The sequence below is a fragment of the Podarcis muralis genome, chromosome 13 (genome assembly GCF_964188315.1).
Source record: "Podarcis muralis chromosome 13, rPodMur119.hap1.1, whole genome shotgun sequence".
Taxonomy (NCBI): Eukaryota; Metazoa; Chordata; class Lepidosauria; order Squamata; family Lacertidae; genus Podarcis; species Podarcis muralis.
This window is the reverse complement of record NC_135667.1, coordinates 37,527,842-37,550,198: the sequence shown is the minus strand read 5'-3', so window position 1 is coordinate 37,550,198 and position 22,357 is coordinate 37,527,842. Positions and strand designations below refer to the sequence as shown.

The 22,357-nt window shown below is 46.1% G+C and overlaps 1 protein-coding gene across 1 annotated transcript in view; it reads left to right on the top strand.

The window, feature by feature from the left end:
• KCNA7 (potassium voltage-gated channel subfamily A member 7) overlaps nucleotides 1-22,085 on the top strand; it is a 30,506-nt gene extending 8,421 nt beyond the window's left edge. The window contains exon 2 of the mRNA XM_028703141.2: nucleotides 18,760-22,085. Coding sequence (XP_028558974.2) covers nucleotides 18,760-19,641 — 882 coding nt within the window. The 3' untranslated portion in view covers nucleotides 19,642-22,085. The remainder of the gene's footprint in view (nucleotides 1-18,759) is intronic.
• Nucleotides 22,086-22,357: the final 272 nt, after the last annotated feature.

Below are 22,357 nucleotides of genomic sequence, written 5' to 3'. Positions count from 1 at the left end.
GGCCTTGGGAAGCGGTATCAATAGATTTTATGACGGATCTGCCGAAGTCCAAGGGGAAGACAGCCATCATGGTAGTAGTAGACCTGTTAACAAAGATGTGCCACTTTGTAGCATGCTCACATGCAGTCACAGCGGAAGAAACAGCGAAGTTGTTTGTAGAACACATCTTTAGGTTGCACGGGGCTCCCTTGAGGGTGATCTCAGACCGCGGCAAACAATTTACTTCCAGGTTCTGGAGGAAGCTCATGAGCTTGCTGCACGTGGAAGTCAATTTTTCAACGGCCCGGCACCCTGAAACCAACGGGCAGGCGGAAAGAGCAAATGGCATTCTTCAACAATATCTGAGGTGTTATGTCAATGACAGAGAGAACGATTGGGTCGAAAAGTTGGCGCTGGCAGAATTTGCCTACAATAATGCGGAGAATGTGTCCACAGGGATGAGCCCCTTTTTGGCTAATTACGGGTGTCACCCCAGGGCATTTCCAGGGGAGGGAGGGGAGAGATGGAGCGTTCCAGCGGCTGAACATTTTGTAGAAGAGATGGAAGCGATCCATCATCAGCTCCAGCTCAACTTAGAAAGGGCCAAGGCACAATATAAGAAGCAGGCAGACAAGAACAGAAGGGAAGGTGAAACCATAAGGGTGGGGGATCAAGTGTGGCTGTCAACCCAAGGGTTGCCGTTCAAAGGGGGTTGTAAGAAATTGAGGCCCAGAAGATTGGGACCCTTTGAGGTCATTCAGCAGGTCAACCCGGTGGCTTTCAAACTCCGGTTACCCAACCACATGAAATTGCACCCAGTGTTCCACAGGTCGTTACTGTCACCATACAGGGGGGGACGTGAAGGGGAGCACGTCAGGGGACCAGCCTTGGAAGAGAGGGAACGCAGCAACCATGTAGCGGAAATCCTCGATTCCAGGTGGAAGGGAAATCAGGTAGAGTATTTGGTGGCGTGGGAAGGGGAACCGGAGTCAGAAAACACCTGGGTGACTGCAGGGGAGGTCAATGACGAGGTTTTAACAGAAACGTTCCACCAAAGATTCCCTAGGAAACCACAGCCGGTAGAAAGGTTTAGGAGGGAGTACTTCGGCACCACCGACGAGGAACAGGAAATGGAAGGATTCACGGAGTCGGAGTTGGAAGAGGGAATAGACTCCGAAGACGAGGAGTATCGAGAGACGAGGGACAGTAGCAGGTGGAGGGAAGTGTTCGAAACTTCGGACGATGAGGAAGGTTCTTTCAGGGGTTTTACTTCCTCCCAGCCCGGAGGGGAGGAGACGGGAGGGGGTGAAGGGGGCCCTGGAGGGGAGGTGGATGTCAGGGAACTGCCATCGGAAGGACAGGAGGTGCAAAGGCTCCCTCAGGTTGAAAGAGACGGAGCAGCTGAAGAGGGAACCAGTAGGGGGCGAGCAGGAACTTCCAGGGAAAGTGAGTCGGAGGGGTGGCTCAGAGACGTTTCCAGCGAAAACAGTGGAGAGGTCTCAGGACCTCCTATAGGGACACCCACGCCTCGCCGGAAACTGTCACGCAGAGAGTCCAGAAGACGTGTTTCCGTGAAAGAGCTTTTATGTTGGAAACGTTTCCGAAAGCAACCACTTTCGGATTCTACTAGCGATTGACGCAGCCATGCCGGAGGGGCTCCGTCACAGGCAGAGGTTTGAAAACCTGATCAAACTCTGAGGGACTTGCATTTTACGCACAAGCAGCTCATCATCCCACCACAATTGCCCATGCTTGCTTGGGGCTGATGGGAGTTAGAATCTGGCAGTATCTGGAGGGCCATAGGTTCCTCTTTCCTAACTTACGCTCTTCTTGTTTTCTTGTTGGAACATTGCACAACACAGCAAATGAATTTCTCAAATGGAGTGTGCTCTTTTTCAGTCATGTGTCTGGTAGTTCTGGTCCTTCAATTGATCTAAGCAAATTCCTTCACGTGATCAGGCAGAAGATGACTTATTTCAAAACATAAGACTCTGTTCAGTGATGAAAACTAACACCGAACTGTCGTTGCTGTGGTTGGAAGCATTTATTGATTAATTTGCATAAGGATTTATACCTCAGCCTTCTAGTGTTCACACATCACTTGGGGCAGTTTACAACAATTAGTTGTACTGAAAGTTTAATTCCCAGGAAATCTATGGGACTTTGTAACTAACTTGTCCCACTGATTTTAATGGGACGCAAGTACAGCTAACTGAGTCTGGATGCAACTGATAATACCAAATGATTTTCCCCCCCTTTTCAACTAAAAAATGACAACACAACAGCCATATGTAAGTTACCAGCTTAAAATGCAGCCAGGTTGTTCTTTTTCTCAATGCAGATCAAATTTAGTTTGGGGTTCTTTTTTTTGGGGGGGGGACATATCTATATGCAGTATTTCATAAGAAATGACAGGATAGATATGGATTGTGGCTGACATTGTGCACACCACTTCCCAAATAATTGGTGGGAGCACACTGGATACAGAGTAAATGGGAGCGTGTACACAGCTTGAATCTGACTAATTTGTCCACCTCCATCCTCTTTATAACCACTGTGCATCGTTCCTAAAAACTTTCTGCTCATACCTTGCAAATCCCCATCCTCTCAGAGATAGCCTAGGCGCCCTAATTGGCTGTCCAGCAAGATTTCTCTGGCGCCTGCCTTCCTGCTGGTGTGACTGGCGTTAACCTGCTGCTGGCTCTGCAGCAGCGGCTGGCAGGGGGTGGGAGGGGGCATGAGCAGGTGGGCTGGATTAACACCCCTGGTGCTGTGTTCACTATCAAGGGATCCTGACAGCAGCAGGATGAGGGGAGGCAGCAGGAGATAATTGATGTGATGTTTCTAGCTTTAAAGGCCAAAAGGACCTGGCTTCTGAGGCCAAGAGGGGAATCCCTGTGGGGCACGCTGCCATGCAGAGCCCCCACTGCCCCTCCACATCATGGACTGCATCACACAGATGATGCATCACCCTTACCTGATACCTGTTTCGGTGCAAGCATGGAAGCATCTACATCACCAATAGAAACAGCTGCGTCCTAATTCCAATAACATTTTGCAAAGAGAAGCCATTTTCTTCTTTCAGAGCAACCAGTTCTCTTTGGGCCCTTTTTAAATTCTGGAACCTAAATTTGGGGAGTTTCACAATAAAACTTGCTGTTTTGTACATTTCCCCCAACACACTTGCAAGGAAGGAGTCGTCAAAATTGGCAGATGGGTGTAATGGGGCACTAACACTGCGGTGTCTACTCGTAAGCAAGGCCCGTTAAGTGCAGTGGAACTTGCTCCCAGGTAATTGTGCTGTATAAGGTTGCAGCCTTTGTAGGCAGTAAGCCCCACTGAACTTAGGGGGGTTTCCCTTTGAATATACTTGCATAGGATTGTACTGAAAGGGACCTTCTTCCTCATCTTGCCCCCATGGTTCAACAGCCCCCAGCCTCCTCTGTCCCTGGAGCCTGTGGACAGTTAGTCTCTAGCTACACTTCTCCTTGTCATCTCCTCTTTCCCTGCTGCACGCCCCCTCCCTGCACCTTTCTCTCAGGCTCCAGTCTTCTCCATCTATACTTCTTTCAGGTCCCTCCTTCTCAGCAAACTTATTTTTTTCTTTGCATGAAGGCCCATAGTTTAGTGGTAGTTTCACATCTGCTTTAGGTTGCAGGTTCAATCCCTAGCATCTCCACATAGGACTAAGGGAGAACCCTGTCTAAAATGCCAGAGAGCCATTGCCAGGCATCAAAAAACAATACTGAGCTAGATGGACCAATAGTCTGACTTCATATAAGGCAGTTTCCTATGTTCCTATGATCTCTTCTTTCATTCGCCCTTCCTCTGTGCTTCCTATGTTTAGCTCCCCCACCTCTTGGTCTTTATAATCTGTCTGATTAGCCAGCACCCCACCTCTGCTTTCTCCATCAGTCCTGAAGTGCCTAGTCAAACTGACTTTTCACATCCCTTGCAGAGCAGCTGCAATGTTTGAGAATATTCTGTTGCTGATACCAGCCCCCTCGGATGCTAAAATGCTGGTGGTCACCAGCTATATATGGTAGCTGAGCCAATCGTTTGCAAATGACAAAAGTTTATTTAGCCATGGAGATGAGATACCTGGTGCATAATGCAGCTTGGAAGGGTTTTTCTTCCCCTTCTGCCTGGATGAAAAGTTTTTACTACATAAGTGTTCTTGCTTTTAAGTGATTAATTGAGAACTGATTACAGTTGACAATTCCATATTTCAGTGAGGTGAGGTTTTGACTCTTTTTAATGGAAGTAAGCATTCGTTTCAATTACCAACACAAATTTTTGCTTTCTGTTCTGAGACAGCAGCTATGATTAAAACCTTTAAGCAAAATCCTGAACATCTCCACACCCATTTATTTCTAGTCATGGATTTCAAAGGAAAATCTAACCTAGAAATTAATGAATGTCTGGATAGGTGCTTGAGGTGTCTTGTGGAAGGACAAGCCACTTAACCTACCTCACAAGGTCATTGTAGGGAATAACTGAGGAGGGGGGTGAACAGTGTACTCTTTGGAGAAAAAGATGGCATATAACTGCAATAAATAAGCTCTTTTGCTTACCTAGGGACGCGGGTGGTGCTGTGGTTTAAACCACTGAGCCTAGGACTTGCCAATCAGAAGGTTGGCGGTTTGAATCCCTGCGACGGGGTGAGCTGCCGTTGCTCGGTCCCTGCTCCTGCCAACCTAGCAGTTTGAAAGCACGTCAAAGTGCAAGTAGATAAATAGGTTCCGCTCCGGCGGGAAGGTAAACGGTGTTTCTGTGCGCTGCTCTGGTTCGCCAGAAGCGGCTTAGTCATGCTGGCCACATGATCCGGAAGCCGTACGCCGGCTCCCTCGGCCAATAAAGCGAGATGAGCACCGCAACCCCAGAGTCTGTCACGACTGGACCTAATGGTCAGGGGTCCTTTACCTTTACCTTTTTGCTTACCTGCTTAAGAAAACTGGAGGGGTCAGCCAGATGGAGATGTCGGTTGCCAACCTGGTATTCAGAGATCTCCACGTGGTCACAACTGGACCCGCGCCAGTTGCAAAATGTGCCTGGCACCTGGGGAATTTTGAACACTGGTGAGGAGAGAACTTAACCCCAAGTCCTGGTTTGAATGACATGCAACAGCAAACCTTGCCTTAGCTGAGTGCGGCATTAAAAAGGTCTAGGAAGACGCAAAGCAGCTAAGAGCTCCTCTCCAAGAGCCCACACAGTTGCACAGGCCCAGGAAGTGATAGTTGAACTTACCGTGTTGTATGAACCAGGCCATTGCTGAACTGGATGAACCAGTGGTCAGACTTGGTATAAGGTGGCTGGCTTCCTTTATGTTCTATGTTTCTTTTATTGACTATGACCTGCTTCACAACTGCAATAAGATCAAGTAAAAACAAAAAACAAAAAAACCCCATGATAAAACAGCATGTAAAGGTATGAACCCAGTCAGTGTATCTCTCCCTTACACCTTATTCATATCCAAGAGGAATAACAGATATGCATTCTATTTTTTATCAGAAAAATCTTTATTAAACCATCAACATTAACTTACACAACAATACAATATATACATCACACATTGCAAAACTTACTACATACACCTACTTTACAGAAAATAAAATAAAAATAAAGAGAAAGATAAAAGATTATAATAAATAAAATAAAATAAATAAAATAAAAGCAGATATGCATTCTAGTCTCTTATGTATGTTCCCTTTTCCCTATCCTTTTCACTCCTTTTCCTTCCTCTGGTCCCCATCTTTCTTATATTGCTGTGTACTTTAACACAAATGTATTCACACCATACATTAGTTTACCCCTCAGAGAGCTACAATTCCTGGCACCCTTAAAAAATCACAGTTCTCAGGATTCTCTGTGGGGAGCAACATGCTTTAAATGCACAGTTTGGATGTGACTAAAGGCTATGTACACACTATAATACCTTTAAAGCACATCCATAGCACATTCTTTCCATGAAAGAATTCTGGGCATGGCTGTTTGTTAAGAGTTGCTGGGAATTGTGACTCTGAGGGGTAACCTATGGTGCCCACAATTATTCAAGGCAAAGAATGTGCTTTGAACGTGGTTGTCATGCCTTGAGTGTGTCTATAACACCAACCTCTTTCAAAGGTTTCAGTGACATTTTAAATGTGGGGTAAGCTGTAACTGAGTTGCATCGTGAGCAATCACATGACCACTTACTTTACTACAGGATGAACTGCATGTTGACAGTGGCGTAGCGTGGGTTGTCAGCACCCGGGGCAAGGCAAGTAATTTGCGCCCCCTAACCCGTGGATTTGCCCCCCCCTAACCCGTGGATTTGTGCCCCCTAACCTGTGGATTTGCCCTAACCCCAGATGTTGCGCCCGGTGCGGCCAGCCCCCCCTGCACCCCCCACGCTACGCCACTGCATGTTGAACAGTGTCAACTTGGAAGTTAGCCCCATTCAGTTCTGTGGGGCTTAATTCTCCAGGTAAATGGGTTGCACCCAACTTTAGTCAAACTCAGAGCATTTAAACTAATGGGCATGACTAAGTTAGTTTCAGGGATGCGGATGGTGCTGTAGTCTAAACCACTGAGCCTAGGGCTTGCCGATCAGGTCGGTGGTTCGAATTCCCACGACGGGGTGAGTTCCCGTTGTTCGGTCCCAGCTCCTGCCAACCTAGCAGTTCGAAAGCACGTCAAAGTGCAAGTAGATAAATAGGTACCGCTCCGGCGGGAAGGTAAACGGCGTTTCCGTGCGCTGCTCTGGTTTCGCCAGAAGCGGCTTAGTCATGCTGGCCACATGACCTGGAAAAACCGTCTGTGGACAAACGTCGGCACCCTCGGCCAGTAAAGCGAGATGAGTGCTGCAACCCCAGAGTCGTTCGCAACTGGACTTAACTGTCAGGGGTCCTTTACCTTTACCTTTTTAAGTTAGTTTCATTAATTTCACTGGACGTACTCTGAGTAGGATACTTACTTGGATACAACCCAGTGTGTATACAATATAGCACCTTATATGAACAGGATGGAAAGAATAGCTAAATTGAAGTAGTTTTGCACATGACACTAAAATCACTTTTGAGCCTTTTGTATTATTAGTGTACATATTGGGATGTTGTTGGGAGTATACGCATTAAACTTAATGGACATGTCTCTAACTTAGGACCATTACTTTCAATGGGTCTACTCTTTGTATAAACTTTGTTTGGTAGAAAGTGGAAGACAGACTTCTTTAAAAATGCACGTTCTATTTTGTGTAGGTGTAGAGAAAATACAAATGACAGATATGGCAAATGCAAAAAGAAAACCCCAGCCCAACAATTTAAGTATCACATGTGCAAACAATCAAGGGTTTTGGAGCCACATGCTGATCTTGGGCAATTTAAAGATCTGAATTTCAAGGAAATGAACAAACTGAGTGTTGTTAGATGCTCATCATACACATATATGCATCTGGTAACTCAGAGGGCCCTGACCACTCCCTAACATATGCAGGGAGGGGCTGGATCCTGGTGGTAGAGCACATGCTTTTCATGCAGGGTGTCCCACAACCCATCCTGGCATCCCCAGTTAAAGGATATCAGGTGCCAGACCTTGGAGAACCCCATGGAGGGGGTGTTGGTGGAGCAGCTGTCTAAACTGGGGGGCTCAGGGTTGGGGTTCTTCTGCGTTTATGGACTGAACTGGGGGATAAAAAAAACAGGCTTATACAGTGCCTGGTGTGGTGGAAAAAACAGAGCAGGGGTTTAGGTGAGTTGTGGGGGTTGAGACTGTTGGTGTGATTGCTTGTAAGAACACATTGGCCTGTATGTGGGTTTGGAAAATCAGAATACAACCACAGTCTCTTGGGAATTGAGCTGCAGGAAACCCAGAGACATTTACCCAGGCGAATAACTGGGGTTGATCCAGACTATGTTAGTCAAGCTTGAGTCTAGTGATGGGGAGCCTGTGGCCCGCCAGATGTTGTTGGATTCCAACTCCCATCAGCATAGGGTTGATGGGAGTTGGAGTCCAGCAACATCAAGAGAGCTGCAGGTTGCCCATCCCTGTCCCACTGAAATCAGTGGGGCATTGGACACGACAAGCTTCCCAATGTTTTCAATAAAACTAAAGTGCTACTAACTTAGTCTGAATCCAACCCACTCTCTTTTAGAGTAGCCCTATCTCATAAGATTATTTTTACTTCGTATATATTTATTATGTTTCCACATACCCTTCCTCCAAGCAGTGGTGGACCTTAGGGTCTCAAAATTTCAGCAATGCCAAAATTCAACGCCCCCACTCCTCTTGCCTTCCATTCCACATCAATGTTGCAGTGCCCCCAAGGCTCTGAACCCAGCACAACAAAACCGGTTGTTCCAAGGAGCTCAGGGCAGCATTCGTGGTTATTTTCTCTCCTCCATTTTAGGTTCACAACAACCTCAAGAAGTAGGTAAGACCGAACACAAGTAACCAGTTCATATTTACGCAACCTGTTTAAAAAATGGAGTAGCAATTTGTTACTGATTTAGTCACAGTGTAATATAGCAAAGAGGGATGCGGGTGGCGCTGTGGGTTAAACCACAGAGCCTAGGACTTGCCGATCAGAAGGTCGGCGGTTCGAATCCCTGCGACAGGGTGAGCTCCAGTTGTTCGGTCCCAGCTCCTGCCAACCTAGCAGTTCAAAAACACATCAAAGTGCAAGTAGATAAATAGGTACTGCTCCGGCGGGAAGGTAAACGGCGTTTCCGTGCGCTGGTCTGGTTCATCAGAAGCAGCTTAGTCATGCTGTACGCCGGCTCCCTCGGCCAATAAAGCAAGACGAGCGCCACAACCCCAGAGTCGGCCACGACTGGACCTAATGGTCAGGGGTCCCTTTACCTTTAATATAGCAAAATGTATCAAATACAGGCCTTTCAGAAGGTGGAAGTGGATTAGAACAAATATAAAATCATGATAAACTTTTAAAAACATCCGCAAGGCTTTTCCTATTATTGACAGGGGGAAAGTGCGTGTGAGTGCGATATCTTAAAGTTTGTAAAGTTCCAGAAATCTTCTGTTACTGTTTTATGTAGTATGGGATCAGCCATGCAAAATGTAAGTAGCTTGAGCGAAGGGACGGGGACAAGAGGTGTAAGTTATACTTAAAAAGTAGTGTTTCATAACTGCTTGAACCTAAGCCCTCTCCCACAAATTTAATATAGGGCTCTCTGTGTGCCCATTGTGGGACTCCTTCTCCTGAAGGGGCACACAGAGCCTGGAGGTGGCTGTTTTCCTTGCACAAGACACAGTTAACCCTTATACAGGTCACTCACAAGATATTCCTTTCACAGTCTTAAGCCCAGCACCCCCCCCATCCCCTCGGAAACTGAGAAGCTGACATATCTGTGGCGTTTGTTGTCTTATTTTGGTCACCACCACTGTCTAGAAAGCCATCAACACCGCAGGCTAATTACTTGGAACTATATTCAGCCGAGCCGTTTTATGTAATGCCCTGATGGCAGCCGGCGGGGGTTAAACGAAGGCACAGTTATTGCTGCGCCAAGCTGGTTCCCTTGAGTAGGAGTTTCCCACACCCCTAATATACACATATATACACATAGCTAACTGAAGAGCAATGTATATTTAGTTGTTAAGGTGAACCTGAGCAGTACCAAAACAGTTGTTTTGAGCCACTCAAACGAAAATAAGGGCATAGTAAATTTAGCAAGCTCATACCTAAAACCAGTGCAATTACTGTAACATTTACTGGTGTGTGATTAACGTTTAAAAGCATCCGTAAAACTCAAATGTTGAGGTTGGGGATCTGGAATTGAAAATTCAGCTCAATTTGATTTTTGTATCAGTTCTATGGCTATGAATACACCATACATTTAAAGCACATGACCCACCAATAAATCCTGGGAACTGTAGTTTATCCCCTTACAGAACTAGTAATTTTAATGGATCATATGTATAGTTTTAATTCTATTGATGTTTAATTCTTTTTAATGATGGTCCCCCCCCGCAATGTTTTAGCTTTTTCTACTTTATCTGTAGGTTACCTTGAGTCCCAGTCAAGAGAAAAGGTGGGATATAAATATAATAATAATAATTCCAACCACCCTTAACAAACTACAGTTCCCAGGATTCATGGGAGGAAGTCATGTGCTTTCAATGTGTTTTCTGTGTACAGTGTGTACATTCCTCTGTTGTATCCCTGGCTTCTCTGATTTTGTGCCATGATGAGGCTTGTGCCAGTGGCCTCAGTTTGGATTGCAGTTTGGTTAATTGTTTATTGAACATTCATCCTGATTTGTTTGCAGTGAAATTAGAGAAAGTTGGCTATTTATTGAGCATTGATTCTGATTTGCTTACGGGGAAGTTAGATGATATTGTGTCAAAGTCAGTGTTACCCCACAATTTCCAGTGCATTCCCCCATCACTGCCCTTATCACAAAAAGTCCAATCGCTTGAGGAAACAGGTTTGCTGCACAAGACCTCCCAATCAACTATAATTTCGCAACCTGAATTTACCTGGATGTGATTGAATACTACCTGAAAATGGTGACAATCTGGAAGTCTCCTTAGTTTATTTCCCCTCTTTTCTCGTGAGGCCGTGATGACCTCTGAAACATGAAGAACTTCCATATGTTTGAGGCTAAAGTTGCTTCCTAGATGACCTGTTTATCAAGCCTTCATCCTGAATTGTTTGCAGAAAGTTTGTGTTAGGAGATGAGGTGATGTCAGCTATTTATTGAGCATTCATTCAGTTTTGTCTTTGGAGAGGTTAGGCAACATTGCAACAAGCAAATGTTATCCCACACTCTCCAGTACATTTCCTTATCACTTTCCTTCCTGCAAAAAGTCTGATTTGGGGGGAAGAGGAAGGGGTTTTGTTGCGCAAGAGCTGCAATTCAACTTTAATCGCTGAATCTGAATGTGCTGATAGGCAATTGAATCTCATCCCAAAATGCTGACAGTCTGGAAGCGCCTTCAGTTTCACCCTCCTCTCACCTTGGCTGAAGTACCCTTCTTCCAGATCTGGAAGGAGCTTTGTGAATTACCCTTTTCGTGTTGTAACTATTGACTTAAACCCTCAAGAGCCTAGGAAGACAATATTTAATGTCTTAAGTACTCTGAGGCCAGTTCGAGGATGCACTTAGCATTCAATACTCAACAGACTTTTCTCTGTCACATAATAAGCTCTGAAAAATCCCTATCCCTAGTTCCCAGAGGAGTTTTCAACTGTTTTCATTAGTTTGCTTTTTAAGGTGAAGGATCAATATTATATGGCTGTTTAAAATAAATGTTTTTTAAGTGCAGGCAGCACACCTCAGGCATGAAGGGAACCAGCATTCAGCCTGCTGGTGTGATTATAGGGCAAACTAGACCAGCCCTACAATTCAGAAAGGGTGAGGCAGCCCACCCATGGCACCATTTAAATGACATCAAATTGCTGCATGCACACCATACCTTTCAAGTACATCACTTCCCCCCTCCCATGAATTCAGCACACCACAAAAGCTGTAAAATTAATGTGTGTGATGCACCTCTGTTGATCTTAACCTCTGAGAGCGTCTGTAGGGAAGGAGGTGGTCATTCAGATATTTGGGACCTAAGTCACCCAGAGTTTTAAACACTAGGTTGAGCACCTTAAATCAGGCCCAGAAATACTGTACACAATTTCTGCACTCTGGTTAGTATAGAAATATGTGCATTGCAATCAAGGAGAGGCTAAATACAGTGGAACAAGCTACACATCTGCAGTTTGAATCACTGGAAATCAGTAGGATCAATATGTCTGCATAATCTCATAATGGCAGCAGGATTTGATCCTCTACATGATCAAATATTTGTTTTATTTAAGCCTAAAGCCTGTGCCTTCTAAAGAGTCAGAATGGATAATAAAATTGCAGAACAAAGGCAACTTCAATCCTGTTTCCTCCAGGGCAAATGTGGGTAGGATGTTTGTGTCACTTAATTAATTTCCTGTTGGACCAAAAATGGTGTGAATTGGGACAGCACCAGGCTATCGCCAAGCCTCCCAAGTATTAGCTGCATGTACCCACTGCCCTGGGACGGGGGTGGCGCTGTGGGTAAAAGCCTCAGCGCCTAGGGCTTGCCGATCGAAAGGTCAGCGGTTCGAATCCCCGCGGCGGGGTGCGCTCCCGTTGCTCGGTCCCAGCGCCTGCCAACCTAGCAGTTCGAAAGCACCCCCGGGTGCAAGTAGATAAATAGGGACCGCTTACTGGCGGGAAGGTAAACGGCGTTCCGTGTGCTGCGCTGGCTCACCAGAGCAGCGATGTCACGCTGGCCACGTGACCCGGAAGTGTCTCCGGACAGCGCTGGCCCCCGGCCTCTTGAGTGAGATGGGCGCACAACCCTAGAGTCTGTCAAGACTGGCCCGTACGGGCAGGGGTACCTTTACCTTTTTACCCACTGCCCTCCAACACACTGGTGCCTCCTTCCCAAAGCCCAGGAAGCTCATGCGCATGATGTCAGAATGTTGGGACATCACATGTGCAACATTACCCTGGTCATCGCCTTCGCAAACTGGCACCTCTGGCCCTAACTGTTCCCCTACGAAAAATTTCCCGCATGCCACTGATTAACTGGGCTTTCTCTTGCTCCACCTTTAGAATTCCCCCCCCAAAAAAGGTTTTTTGTACTTTTGCAAACTGTTGCGATGCCCTAAACAGGTTGATGTCTCCCTCTTGCATGGAGATGGTGCTGTTTCGGATGGATAAGGATCTAGCTTGGAGAATATTTTCTCTATTAGTATGTAGGATGTGCTATGGGTTTTAGAGAGTGGTCTTTAAAGGCAATTGATGCAGTTCCCTCTGTAGACCAGAGTGAAGTAAATCTGAGGCCTCCCAATAGCTGGATTAGAGATTGCTTGACAGCTGAACTGATTCCACTCTGAGCTGTCCGGAGAACAGTAGGCACTAAGGAATTGACACAGCTTGCGTGGAAAATGCAGGATTTCTCTGGAGACCTCCAGGGTTCTCTCCGCCACAAATGTAAAGAAGCATTGCGTGCATCTAAGCCAGTGTGAAGCAACTAAATTCTATTCAGGGGAGGCCCAATGAAATGAATGGACGCATGGTAGTCATGTTCATTAAAACATGCTCTGCGTATGCCTAACATTGAATGCAGCTCTTAAGTATGCTCTCTACACATGGGCATCAGACAGACTGACCTAGTCCAGGGCTATTCTGAGTCCGAACAGATCTGAGACAGAATTCCCGTTAACCCACTACACACCTCACTTGCTTGCAAAGCAAACAAGTCCTTCTTACATAGTGAACAGGAGTCAAAATTAGCGAGCCAGGAAATTAGAGCTGACCAGAGGACAGAGCTGGGAGGGGTGTTTGACCTTGACATTCGGCTTTTCTCCAGACTTTAGAAACAGCTTTGATTCTCCCTGAGAATATATAGGCTAAGCTGGTGTGTGTCCCTGCTCCCAATGGGTAATATATACATTTTGATATGACCCTTCTCTCCCTACCCCACTGTGGATCCATGTGGTTTCCCCCAAAGAATCCCCCAAAGTAGATTACTTGCTCCCACAAAGGATCATGGGAACTGTAATTTACCCCTCACAGTGCTGCAACTCCCAGCAATCTAAATAAGCCAAAACTCCCAGGTTTCTTTGAGAGAAGCCATGTGCTTGAAATGTATAGTGTGTATGCAGCCCAAGTCACAGAATCATAGAGTTTCAGAAGGGGTCTAAATCATGAAGTTTTAAATGGGACCGTCAAGGCCATCTACACTAGTCCCATGCTCAATTCAGGATTTACATTGTAAGATGCATCTATTTATCTTCTGCTTAAATACCTCCAGTAAAGCAGATCTCACCATTTCCAGAGGCAGTTTGTCCCACTGTCAAACAGCTCTTACCATAAGGAATGTTCTGCTAATGCTTAGCCAAAATCTGTTTCTTTGCAGTTTCCACAAGTTTGTTCCCATCTGCTGTCTGACAGCTCTTTGGATATTTGAAGACAGTTACCCTGTGGCTACATACAGACTGTATCTTTAAAACACATTCAAAGTACATTTGTGCCCGCCCGCCCCCCCCGAATTCTGGGTACTGTAGTTTGCGCTTCACAGAATTACAATTCCCAGCAACTCTTAACAAACTGTTGGGCTGGGTGGGTGTTTTGAACATGTTTTAAAGGAATAGTGACACAGCCAGGATTTTCTCTTCACTGAGCTAAACGTACCCAGAACTTTCATCTGTTCTTCACAGGTTCCCTCAAATTGCTTTGATTCCCTCAAATTGCTTGTTTCCAGCGAGGATGGGAAATGGCCAGCTGTGGAAACAGAACAGGAGACCTAAGTTGCTTAACAGAACTCACTTGCCAACTTATAAAGGATAAAAATAAATAGCTCTTCCATCTCATTTTCTTGTATATGCATATCAGTAAAGGAATGTACCATTTCTGTACACTGCATTGCTTTTCAATTCCAAAGCATTAGAAACAAAATACCATCCATTCAGAACAAAATGTGCTTTCCACTCAACTTAATTCAATTGAAGCATTCAGGGTGAACAGTAATAAAATAATATTTAACACCAGTATACAACTTGTAAGTGCTCAAAGTGCTTCCTGTGTGTGTCTAGCTACAATCCTTACAACAACCCTTTAAGCCAGGAATGTCAGTATTATTGTCTTCCACACTGCAGATGCAGAGAGAGGGGGTTGTAAAGGCTGAGAATGTGGCTTGCCTGTGGGTTCGTGTCGGGACGCGGGTGGCACTGTGGGTTAAACCACAGAGCCTAGGACTTGCCGATCAGAAGGTCGGCAGTTCGAATCCCCACGGCGGGGTGAGCTCCCGTTGCTCGGTCCCTGCTCCTGCCAACCTAGCAGTTCGAAAGCAAGTCAAAGTGCAAGTAGATAAATAGGTACCGCTCTGGGGGGAAGGTAAACAGCGTTTCCATGCGCTGCTCTGGTTCGCCAGAAGCGGCTTAGTCATGCTGGCCACGTGACCTGGAAGCTGTATGCTGGCTCCCTCGGCCAATAGAGCGAGATGAGCGCCACAACCCCAGAGTCGGTCATGACTGGACCTAGTGGTCAGGGGTCCCTTTACCTTTACCTATGGGTTCGTGTCAGTAGCAAGATTCCAACCAGGGACCTGCAGTTAGAATGAATCTGCCCATTCTGGCTTCCCATTTTCCTATCTTCCACATTTGTTTGATATTCACATTTTTGTATTAAATTTTGCCTGATGTACACCTTTAAGCAAACATTCTTGTATTTCTTTTCACTAACGTATGAATTTTTATGCACACTGTTTGGTTGAAGAAGTGCAATGCAAAATTCAAAGAAGTGCAAATTTCGAAAGCTAGCTGTGTTTTGGTTTGCATATGAGAAGGTGTCAGTTAAACGAAAGGTTTGCATTAAAATCTGAACAGAATTCCCCTTCCCCTTCCTTCCTTCCTGATTCACAGCCAAGTCTCTTAGCTACTATACTCTGTCATCTCTCCATATATGAATGAGCACCTCACAGTGATGGCCAAGAATCAATGCCTGTAACCCACCAATCTCTGTATCATGCCCACCTCTGTCCCCGGCTTCCCCATTATTCTGAACAACCAAGAAGAGGTCATCTGCAGGATGGAGTGCGTAGGATGTCATGGAGTACAATGTGAAAGCACAGCCTGAGCTGCTCTTTGTGGTACAAAAATTGTGTAACAGTGGTGTCATGTACAGAACAGGAATTATATGGGGGGAAGTTGAGGAAGTCTTTTGGGAAAAGTGAGAACTTCTCAGTTGCTGCATACACACCATGCATTTAAAGCACACACATTCCAAGAGCCCTGGGAACTGTAGTTGGATAAGGGTGCTGTGAATTGCAGCTATGTGAGGGGAACTACAGTTTCCAGGATTCTTTTTTTGGGGGGGTCATGAGCTATAAATATATTATGTGTACTTAGCCAGTGTTGATATGGTGGATTATGAAGCATTCAGTGGAATGTAGTTTCTAAACTAGGAAAAGAAGACAGGGTAGCAGGGAGCAGTGACACAATTAAATCTGCTGAGCAAAGGTTTTTGTCTTTTTTAGTGTTCTAGACCTAGCTCCACATTTTTCATTCCTCCTGCTTTCGTTCCTTTCCGCTTTCCCTATTTTTATAGGTCAAAGTCGCTCTTTTTTGCTGCCACTGCCCAAAGTCAGCTTGTGCCTGTTGCTTTCCTCCTCCTCCTGAAGTAGCTTTGGATGGTTTCCAAGTAAAATAATAATGAACAACAACAGTAGATTTCTTACCTTGCCATCATGAGGTCCAAGAGTAATTTCAAAAATACAATTTAACACAGTTAAAATGGATTTTGATGACGATAACGGAGTAGGGCCTAAAATGTTATTATACCTTGTGCCAATGAAGGCTAGTAGTATTAGTAAGTGTTGTTACACGCCACCTTCAATCTTTGAGCAGTTTCAGATTCCAGGGAGTTTCAAGCATACTTACAAGGGTCTCTGTTTCCTTTTGGACAATGAGGCACATACAACCTGAACCTGCCATAGAGAGGCTCAGAGCATTAGCATTCCATGCAAGTCCTGCTTCTCCCCTAGCCACAGCAGCATCATTGCTCTGTGCCCTGCAGCTTGCCTTGCTTCCAAAGTCACATCCCGTCCTACTCTCCTCCCTAACCTAAGCATTGGTCTCTTTTAACAGAGGCCCCACTTCCTTTGATGTTCTTGTGTGAGCGACCCATTACCCCAGGCTATCATCTCAAGGGTTATTACTTTCTAACATATGTTTTAAAATTAAGGGATTGGCGAGGTGTCTAATACACAGTTTAGGAAGTTAACTTCATTAGTCTTTCACATATGCTAATTTAAGGGTTGGAAGCTTGTGGTACACATGGCTCTATCCTAAATACACACATGGATCTATCCTAAAGACACATGAGCCTGGCTATTTCCCAGTTTTAGTACTCCAAGCCTTAATTAAACTCTAGCACATGGGTAGGCAAAATAAGGCCATGGGCCGGATCTGGCCCAATCGTCTTTTAAATCTGGCCCGCGGACAGTCCGGGAATCAGTGTGTTTTTACATGAGAAGAATGTGCCCTTTTATTTAAAGTGCATCTATGGGTTATTTGTGGGACCTGTGTGGTGTTTTTACATGAGTAGAATGTGTCCTTTTATTTAAAATGCATCTCTGGGTTATTTGTGGGGCATAGGAATTCGTTCATTCCCCCCCCCCAAAAAAAATATAGTCCGACCCCCAACAAGGTCTGAGGGACAGTGGACCAGCCCCCCGCTGAAAAAGTTTGCTGACCCCTGCTCTAGCACCTACAAATCTATAACAATATATATCTCGGCAGAGGGCTTTCTCGGTAGTGGCACCTACGCTGTGAAACGCCCTCCCATCAGATGTCAAGGAAATAAACAACTATCTGACTTTTAGAAGGCATCTGAAGGCAATTCTGTTTAGGGAAGTTTTTAGTGTTTGATGTTTTATTGTGTTTTTAATAATCTGTTGGGAGCTGCCCAGAATGGCTGGGGAAACCCAGCCAGATGGGCAGGGTATTAATAATAATAATAATAATAATAATAATAATAATAATAATTATTATTATTATTATTATTATTATTATTACTACTACTACTGCTAGAGTACATGGGCATAGCCAGGGGTGGGGGGAAGCTGCCCCCCCAATCAAGTAAATCAATTTAAAAAAACTAACTGAGGTTCTGCCCCCCTGACATAAATCCTGGCTATGCCCATGTTCAGGTGTCAAAAAGCAAGGTGAAGAGGTGTGTCTTCAGCAGATGATGGAAACTATACAAGGAAGGTCCAGATGCACCTCTGTGGAGAGGGAATTCCACAGCTTGGGGGCTATGAAAGAGTGCTCCCTCTTGGGCCACTAACCCCTGAACCTCTGAGGGTGGTGAAACTAGCAAATTGATCTTAACACCCAATAGTGCTGGAAGAAGGGAGACTTCCAGATATTTGGGGCCTAAGCCATTTAGGGCTTTAAAGTAGCAGGAGGTCACCTATGATACTTATGTGAAAGGATTTGCCTGGCACTAGCAAGATAGACCGTAGTGCAGCAGCTGTGGCACAACTGTGAATGCTTGTAGGTTGGCTCAGCACAGCCTGTCAGGCAGAGGTAGGCAATGTGGTGCTTTAGCCTGCAACTCCTATCACCCCTCACCATTGACCATGCTGCTTGGGGCTGATGGGTGTTGCAGTCCACCACTTTTGGAGAGCATCACATTGGCTACACCTGCTGTAGTGTAAGATACAGCTTCCTTGGCACTCCCATCAGCATCCTTCAGTAGTACCATGGACAGATGCCCCATCTGCCCAAATGGAGGACCGGCCACGGCCCTTGTGATGGAACTAGTGTGAATGCTATGGTAGTGATGTGAATTGTATGTTTTAGCTGTGATTGTGTTAATGGGAAATGTGAAGAAGGCAGGCAGGCTTTGTTTCCGTTTTCTGTGTTGGAGGAGGCGATGCAGTGGTCTTTGGGGAAAGGTTGGCAGAATGGCACAAAATATATCCAGGGATGCAAGTCCTTGCATCTTACTTTGAAGACGTGGACTAAACACTTTCCCTTGATCCTAATGCTTTGTACTATACAGATATTTTTTGTTATAATTCTGTTGAAACAGAGTAAGAATTTCAAACAACCAAAATCAGGAAAAAAAACATATGAGCAGTGTAGCTTGGTAATAAGCATCATATTTGAGTCCAGCATGACAGCCAGATTTCTCGCCGTGCCGCAGATAGAGAGTTTTGTGAACTCTTTCAGGTTTAATAAGTCATAATAACACAATCATGCCTTAACGTCTCTCTCTTTCTCCCACCCCTTCCTGCTTTCCACAGATGGTCCATCACCGTTTGAACAGCAGCATAGTACATCACCTGCCACCACAAAAGTCCCATGCTGAAGACCCTTTCTTCATCGTTGAGACCATTTGCATCTGCTGGTTCTCCTTTGAGCTCCTTGTGCGGTTCATTGCCTGTCCCAGTAAGCCCGCCTTCTTCAAGAACGTCATGAACATGATTGATTTCGTGGCCATCATCCCTTACTTTGTAGCCCTCGGCACGGAGTTTGCCCGCCAGCGGGGCGTGGGCCAGCCTGCCATGTCCTTGGCAATCCTCAGGGTCATCCGCTTGGTGAGGGTCTTCAGGATCTTCAAGCTCTCCAGGCACTCCAAAGGCTTGCAGATCCTAGGACAGACACTCAAGGCCAGCATGAGGGAGCTTGGCTTGCTCATCTTCTTCCTCTTCATCGGAGTCATCCTGTTCTCCAGCTCTGTCTACTTCGCCGAAGCTGACCACGAAGGCACAAGCTTCACCAGCATCCCTGCGGCCTTCTGGTGGGCCGTGGTTAGCATGACGACCGTGGGGTACGGCGACATGTACCCTGAGACTGTAGGTGGCAAAATTGTAGGCTCCCTGTGTGCCATCGCTGGAGTGCTCACCATCTCCCTCCCGGTGCCTGTCATTGTCTCCAACTTCAGCTATTTCTACCACCGTGAGACAGAGTGCGAGGAGACAGGGCAGTACATTCACATTACCACCTGCCCATACACCCCGCCGCCCTCCCCTGCCCCTGCCGCTATCCGGGAGAGGGCCCACCTCAAGGAGAAGCATCACCATGGGGATACCCCCCATACTGTCCCCAATTCGGAACTGCTAGATGGCGTGGGGCCTATGGGCAACTCGGAAAACCCCAGCAAACGTCTCGTAACCCAAGTGTGACCCACCTTACCTATCCAAGTGACCGATCCCCACACCCCAACCTGACTTAGCCCTGCACCTCATTGTCTTAACTGGAAGGCTCTGCAAAAGCAAAACCCAAAATACCAATTAGCCCGAACGCCGGTCTCTGGTTTGGCTTTCGAACCCAAAGACAGTACATTGGGTACGGAGAGAACCTTTCGCATCACTTTTAGAGAGGAGGCTGGAGGAGAAAGACAGCTGTGATTAAATTTGGGATGGGGCAAGTCACAGTGGGTTGCCGGCAGAGCACATGGCAGGACAGAAAATAAGGGGGCATCACATGAACTCGGTCGCAAGGAGACAGTCGGACAAACAGACACACCCTTTTGCTCTGCTCCTTGCTTGGTTGGCTGAGGGCTCAGTCCATCCAGGAAGAAACAGTCCCTCCTACCCTCCTCTGCTCCTTTTTACTCCCCTCTCCCTCTGCCTTGTCACACGCCGCTACCCTTCTGTGAGTCAAAGAGGCCCTGGCATGAAGATGCCTCCATGAAATCACAGCAATGCGTTCTTGGGTTACATCTGTTGGAGCGCACAGTGGAACATGCCCAGAGCGACCCGGTCCCAAATAGCAAGAGCGGGGGATAAATAAGGGAACGCCATCAGCCACCCGCTTCTGAATCAGGGCATCAAAGGGAACACTGTTAGCGCATTGAGGCGGGGGGACTGTAAATACATTTCCAGGCTACAACTGGCAGAAGCAAAGGAGTTGTCAGCATCCATCTGTCCGTCTTTATAGGATCCCCTTTCATTAGGTGTCTATATTTCATTTTGCTGACGATCCACAGTGAAAGGGATAGGGGCAGACACATGTTAATTTCTTAGGCTACAACAAAGGTGTAATTCTTACATAACTTTTGTTTTATTGTGAGCATAGCTCACTGGTAGAGCATCTGCCTTGCATGCAGATCCTATGACAGCTCTCCCTTTTCTTCCAAGACTCAGCCCCAAACCATTCTTCCATTCATCACAAGGCGGTAAATGCCAAGCCTGTCCTCTTCTTCTGCTTTGGTGTCCCTCCCAAGAGGGCAGTTAAGTGCAGCATAACCAAACCTTTTGCCCCATCTCTAGGACTGACTTCCTACTGATCATTAGGGCAAGGCAGCCTAGAACATGCTTCAGATACCCATGAAAGGGCAGCAGCTGATCAGTTACCGAGTTCAGGGGTGGCCCGCTAGATGCTGTTAAACTACAACTCCCATCAGCCCCAGCTAGCACAGCCAATGGGCCAGGGAGAACCACAGGGCAGCCATCTCGATTTAGATAGCATTAAATGTTTACCACCAAGGAAAGGGGGAGAGTGAAGAATACTGCTTGAACATTCTGCTTCTGGCACCAGAATGCCTTAAGCTTAGAATTCTGCCTCCTACTGAGTCAAACCATTGGTTCATCTAGTTCAGTACAGTACTGTCTGCCCTGACTGGCAGTGGCTCTCCCAGGAAATCTTACACAACTAGCAGGTAGAAATCTTCCCAGCCTTACTTTGAGACACCAGGGGTTGAAACTGGGACCTTCTGCATTCAAAGCAGTTGCTCTACCACTGAGCTGCAGCCTTCCCACCTGCGTAACTCGAAAGGGGATTGCCTTATTGCTCCCTCTGAGTTGACCCTTCTTCTCAGCCCAGTCACAATTCTCTGGCATCCTTGGGCAAAAAATCACCTTCCGTCCAGTCATTTTCAAATCCACTCAAGCCACAGCACGGCCCTCTTCCACCCCAGTCTGGCTAGCTACAAAACACTTAGCCACGTGAGCTCAGTTTGGTCTTCTGCCAGCTGAAGAGCACCCTTCACTCCCTCCAGGGAATCTGTGCTCTGATAAGTGATGTCTCTTTCAAAGTCAACCCCTATGATCTAGCCTGAGATATTTGCGCAGGAGGGGACAAGCGAAGCGTTTCTCAAAAGTCTTAACCCAGCAAGTATCCAGCAAACGATCCCTACTCTCCCAGCCACCTTTCTTGTCTTAATATGTATTGTTTCCTGCTCCATTGGTCTTACAGGCTGGGTAGAGCGAGACCTAAGGGGAAGTTTACATTCATTCATCCACAGTGACATTTTCGCCCTGTCTGGCTGCAGAGAGAATGCGGAGCAGAAATGCTTTACAAATGAAAAAGAAGAAATCCATAGCTACTTGGGCTTCATTAGGATGTGCGTAAGACTTATGCCGTAAGAGAATAAAAGCTACTGTGTGAGTAATGTGTGTGAGTAAGCTGAAGGTGTCTGGGTAGAAATGAAGAGCCGTGCAATTACCTAAGAAAAGGGTGATTGTGGTACCTATAAATAAAAGGGTAGCTACAGTTATGCTAATACTGCCTCCCCACCCCCACTTCTTCAATCAGATTTTGGTTTGCAAGGTAATTGTAAGTTATGTCAGAGTGTTAACTTACATTGCAAACCACAGTGGATGAAGATTGTAACTGGTGTGCAGGGACAAGACAGGACCCTGTGATCATTGAGGTGCTGTTCCATCTATGCAAGTATGGCTCCAGCAGAGCTCCGCTGGGTAAGATCAAAAGCCCATCTAATCCAGCATCGTATTTCCCACAATGGCCAACTAGATAACTCTGGGAAGCCTACAAGCAGTTGTAATCCTAGCAGTGGCACACTGCCTCACTTGATGCTGCAAGCAGCCATTGTGACCAGCAGCCACGGACAGAATTGCCCTCTACGAATAACTTAGGCCCATTTACTTCTGGGTAATA